Raw genomic sequence first — 6,000 nt, 5'->3', positions numbered from 1 at the left:
CCCCGCCCTTTCCCTGTTCGTTGTGTGGTTTTATATATAGTATTACCATTTATCCACCTTAATGTAAATTATTTCAGTGATTTCAAATTGTGTTCTGATAAGAATGTAACACATTTACTGCTACTTTATTAATAATTTTTCTTTGTTGATAGTAGATGTTCAGCCTTTAAATGTAATACGTGCATAAAGAGGGTGTATGATAAAAGGACTTTTTTTATTTTTATTTAAAAAAAAATTGTGCTATAAGGCTCAACACCACAGTGCATAAAAACAGTCAAGCTTCTCCACTGTTTCTTTGGCTATTATGAAGTCTTCTGGGCATACTCCATACAGTATAGTATCATCAGGTGACTACTTGCTTTTCGCCATTTCTAAAATTAGTTTTAATAGACTAGGAGGTGCAGAATGCCGTGTCTGAATGGTCAAGGGAGTTGGTAGCCAACTCAGTGCCACTCTCACACAGAAGATGATACACTGACTCACCTAACACCTGAAATATAATTATGATTATTTGAAAAAATGGTGGTAGGCCTATACCCTTGTAATACACAGTCTATGTTCCATGAATAAATTTGTGTTTGTACGTAAATGAAATATGTTGTAATGTGTCTTTCCGAATATACATTGTAGGCCTATGTATTATTTCAACCATTCTGTTGCCCGCAGCAGAAGTCAAAGATATGAGACTGCGCTGCCTTCTGGGGGAGTACAGAGGAGCTGAATGTCCACTGGACGGTGGCTGGTCATCATGGGGTCCATGGGGACCATGCCAGGGCCAGTGCGGGGCAGCAGGGCGACGTGTGAGGCGAAGGCTGTGTGACAGCCCTCGTCCAGCCCAGGGCGGGGCCTCGTGCCCCGGCTCTGATGTTGACATTGAGACCTGTGCTGTTCCAAGTAAGTACTGGTGCTCTGCAACAATAAAATTGTATACTACACAGAGGCAAGTTTTTTTATTATTTTTGTATCACAAGTAGCTTGGGTGGACTACACTGGGTACTAATGTCAAGAGCAAAAGTAATGTTGATTTAAATTTCCCTTTTCTAAAGGGTACCACAATATGTAGCTCACTCTTGTGATTTACATCAGTTATACAGTATATCTTAGCCTTTTGCACTCTGCGTGCTTCTTAAGACCTGCTGATGTAGTTGTGGGATTAATTTTTAGTTTGCTTGAGGGATAATATCCTGGTCTTTGTGCAATTGTGTTAATACATCAGTAATTTGAAAGGAACATCTAATAAGAAAAATGCCAAAAGAGTTGGCAGAAGTGTCCAGCACAAGTTAAATTAAATTGAATGTTTATCAGCACATTACGTGTCTTATACAAAGTTTGTGATGAAGGTGGTCTGTCAATTATAAGACTATATACAGACTAATAAAATTAATGTAAATTTACAATATGTAAGGTGTAAGTAAGTTCTTCTGGTAGCTTATAATGAGGATCAGTGGACATTTTTGACTAAATTAGTGGGTATGTGCAGGTATTTACAGGTACTATTTTACTTGCTTATCATGCGAGAAATCTTGTACACTATAGTAACACTTACTTTTTAGATGTTTTTCCAGATCTGCTGCCGTGTTTTTTGGATTTGTGTCTCAATCTCACTTCTAGATCTGATTTATCAATTTCATGCCCTATAAATGGATACAGTTTTTAGCCACTGGTAGTTAACATGTAACTTACTTTGTGTTCTGTCTCATACTGATGTAATAAGCAGTTTCCCTCAAAAAGTTGTGTTTCTCTCGCCAGAAAATTGTACTTTACCTAATGACTGAAAAAAACTACACATAATAGCTTCTTTACAGGTAATTCAATGATATTGTATAAGATGTTCATGACACAAGCGAGATTGTCCACATGGTTACTCCACAACATATTTTTATTCAGTGTAGTTTCAACAGTTTAAGTTGATCCCTGGCAGTGACAGTGGGCTGGATGTAGCAGCTTCAAGGATCTACCTCAACTAGTAATATAAAGTGAGTTTGAAAACATCTCTACGGCAATGCCTCAGTGTTGTCACAGCTCTATGGACAGCTACTGCTTTCACCTACAGTTATTACTGCTGCGGATTTGGAACTGGCAACAGTGCTACAAGCTGTCAGGGATATTCTTACACGACCTCAACTGTAGTACACCAAGCAACTTGACACTGTTTGCAGTGTCCTGTTTTTTTGTCCATATAGTGTAATTGACATATACATTGTTTTGATGGTTTTTCTTTTCTGTTTTTGCAAACAGTAATTTCAGATTGTTATTTTTGTTCTTGGAGACATTGTCTGTCTTTGCAACCAATTGAAAGGTTTGTTTTGTGCCATAAGCATTTTGTTTCTTTTTATTTATGAAGTACCATCTGTGTTGATTTTATGGTCTTATTATTTCACATGTGTCATGTTGGAGTTGTACTTAGTTGGTCAACACACACCAGGATGCTTGATTTTCAGCATTTTTGAACACATTTCACTTAAACACTTCACTTGCGCTGTGTGATGGGTGTGTGTGTTGCTGTGTATTATTTTTGACCCATGACTCTAGTTCCTCAAATGTGTACTCAGTGTGGCGGATAAACTCTCTGTCAGTTTTACAGAAGACCATCACTGTTGAGTCATCTGTATAGAAATCAGTATGAGACTGAATTTGGAATGATATATCATTAATGAAATAAAAAAAAATAATGGGCATAACATCGAGTCTTATGCAACACATAATTGTCTGTTTTTCCAACCACAGAGGAAATACTCTTTGATTTCTCTTGTCTAAATATGATAACATCTAACCAACAGATTTCCCTGAAAACTACAGCTTATCATTTTGTCAAGAAGCATGTATCAAAACAAAAGCATTAAATAGTCTATACTTTTTTTCTAGTTTCAGGTTTGATCAGATTCTAACTTAAATAATTTAGGAGAAATAGTAGAAATTTTGAGTCATCAACAGACATAAAAATAAGAATGAAAACTGCTGGCTTTCAAGTGAATCCTTTAATGAGCTAGAGTGTGAACCCATCCACACACACACACACACACACACACACACACACACACACACACACACACACACACACACACACACACCTGTTCAGCTACATTGTGCCAGCTGAGCCTACAGTGTAGAGGCTGCTCTTCAGCAGGTGTTCTGGGGTGAAGGGTTATGTTGGATGGGCCTGGGGGAGAGAGAAAAGAGATGGGAAGAGGGGTAGCTGGTGATTCAGTAGGAGGCAGCAGGTGTGCATTATAGGAATGTGGTTGGGAGAGGCAGCAGGTGCACAGGCACCAGAGCTGGTGTTTGTGTGGCACACAATGACTATCACCTAGAGGACTCCTGAATTATTTACATTCTTCCAGAACATCCTTACCATACTTAAATTTTAAATTAAGAACTCTACCTAATGATAGCCAATCATTATTTAATTTTTACAGTTTATCTTGATGTAATTCATTTCGAATATTGAACTGTATTATCCCTGTGTTGGGATGTTCAGTTTTAGTTTACTCAGTTGGAACAAAAATTAGAGTTTCCTCAATGTTTTCTTAAGCTTGTGTGGAGTTTTTATTTTTATTTTTTTATTTATTTAGAAGACTGGTTTCTGTATGATGATACATTTTATCTACTATAAAACTGCTTCTTCCTGGAACTATTCCACTTTCATTGCAGAGTCTGCATCTCATAAGCTTTGCTCTTGGTGCCATTTCTATATCTGTTTCTTTTTTCTTTTCTTTTTCTTTTTTTTTTAAATGCCATATTACGATTTTAATCCAAGGGGATGAATGTTACTATGTAGCTGCTAAATCATTGTAACGCACCATCTCAAGGAGTGAATGACTGAGCGAATTAGGAGGCATGGTTTTTTCTTTATATTCCTTTCTCTTTTTCTTTTCTTCTAATGATGTTAATGAAATAAAGTAATCCAAAGAAAGTCAGTTTTTTTAACTCCATGAGCTGTTAATAAACAAACCTTCAATCCTCTTTAAGTCCATTGCTTGATCAGGAGCATGCACAATTTGATTACTGATTTCAGTTTATGGTGACTGTCTTCAGATATGAAGACAACTGTCAAAGAACAAAAATCTATGCTCAACTAATGTACATTTGGGATCAAGCCCTGGAATTACAGAGTATATTTTCTACCAGTTTCAGTCTGTCTGATTATCAGCAGACACTGTAAAAATCATTGCTGGAGCCATTTTGGAACCATAACACTAAAATTATAAGAAGCCGTTATCCATCACTGTCTTCAAAAAGGTAAAATGCATTTATACATTAGAATAATGTTAGTACCCTGCCCATTTCCATATTTGTTGCTGTTCAGTGGTGTTGGAACGGCTGCTTGGATCGGGTGCGGGGGCTCATATTGGTGTGGTTCCTGTTGATTATCTTAGTAGGTGGGACTATACCAGGCACGGCCTACATCTCAACAGGAAAGGGAAGGGGAAACTGGGTGGGAGCAGCACCTTTTTTAGGATAGGTAAGACAGAAAGATGTCAAGTTCTACGAGAGGTCAGGATTGAAACAAATCTTCAGTTTAGGAAAGAAATTAAACAGCACAATTCTAGCACATTGGATCACCAATCACAGCTATCAATTATAAATTTTCACCAATCACCAGAAATTTTATCTCCACCAAGTTGTATCTCAGTCCTAGGTAATTCCATTGATGAATTAAAGTCACCCAACCCAGTTGACATAATCTGCCTCTCTGAACACCATGTGACCACTGGTATAGGAACTAGGCCTAAGCACAATGAGAAACTCAGACAGGAGAGTACTGCAAATGTTAGAATAAGGGAAGGTTCTCATAAAAGTATAATTAAAAATAATGTAAGTATATTTCATCAAAATATTGGGAGTTTAAAGAATAAAGTAGATGAGCTTCTGGTTTGTTTAGAAGATTTAGAAGCTGAGAATGAAATAGATATACTATGCCTGTCTGAGCATCACATTGTTACTGATATGGATAAGGTAAATGTAAGTGGTTATAAGCTCTCTGCACATGTAATGAGAGAAAATATGGAGAAAGGAGGAGTTGCCATATATGTCAAAAGTTATCATTGTGCAAAAAGTATAGAAACAAAAAAGTTTTGTGTAGAGAAACATATAGAAGCATGTGCCTGTGAGCTTAAATTAAATAAAGGCACATTTATAATTGTAACTGTATATAGGTCCCCATCAGGAAATTTTCATCTATTTCTGAAAAATTTGGACTCCTTGTTGTGCTATCTGTCAGACAGGGGGAAGCAAATTATTATTTGTGGGGACTTCAATGTAGATTCTCTGAAAGAGGGTAATAGGAAAAATGACCTTGAAGTATTACTCGGTTCTTTCAATTTGACACCCGTTATTGATTTTCCTACTCGGGTGGTAAAGGATAGCAGCTCACTGATAGATAACTTCTTTATAGACCAAGATAAGTTTAACCAGATAAATGCTCAGCCTGTTGAGAATGGTCTTTCTGATCATGGTGCACAGCTAGTTACAATATATGACATAGCTCCATTCAGCAATACTAAACAGTCCTCCAAAGTAGTACGTTCGGTCAACGATTTAACTATTGCAAATTTCAGGGAAAGCCTACAGCAGTTAGACTGGGATGAGGTGTACCGTGAACCTGATGCCAATTTAAAATATAATTTATTTCATGACATTTTTGTAAATGCATTTGAAAACTGCTTCCCCAAGAAAATAGTTAAATATACTCGTAAGAAACCTTGTAACAAACCATGGCTTACTAAGGGTATAAAAATATCTTGTAACCGGAAAAGGGAAATGTATCTGACAGCAAGAAAGAGTAGTGACCCAGAAACTATCAAAAATTATAAAAACTACTGTGTTATATTAAGAAAAGTTATTAAAAAATCCAGGAGTATGTGTATCATGTCTGAAATCAGCAACTCTGATAATAAAATTAAAACAATTTGGAATATTATTAAAAGAGAAACAGGTCAACCAAGAGCAGAGGAAGACAGTATTACCATCAAATTGAATGAAAACTTTATGAACAAAAAG

The 6,000-nt window shown here is 36.6% G+C and overlaps 1 protein-coding gene across 1 annotated transcript in view; it reads left to right on the top strand.

Annotated features, from left to right (window-relative positions):
* The first annotated feature begins 680 nt into the window (after positions 1–680).
* LOC126456565 (semaphorin-5A-like) overlaps positions 681–6,000 on the top strand; it is a 221,240-nt gene continuing 215,920 nt past the window's right edge. Inside the window, exon 1 of the mRNA XM_050092311.1 lies at positions 681–894. Coding sequence (XP_049948268.1) covers positions 681–894 — 214 coding nt within the window. The remainder of the gene's footprint in view (positions 895–6,000) is intronic.

Source organism: Schistocerca serialis, chromosome 2 (genome assembly GCF_023864345.2).
Source record: "Schistocerca serialis cubense isolate TAMUIC-IGC-003099 chromosome 2, iqSchSeri2.2, whole genome shotgun sequence".
Classification (NCBI taxonomy): Eukaryota; Metazoa; Arthropoda; class Insecta; order Orthoptera; family Acrididae; genus Schistocerca; species Schistocerca serialis.
Note: the sequence above shows the minus strand (reverse complement) of the source record. Positions and strands in the feature narration are given on the sequence as shown.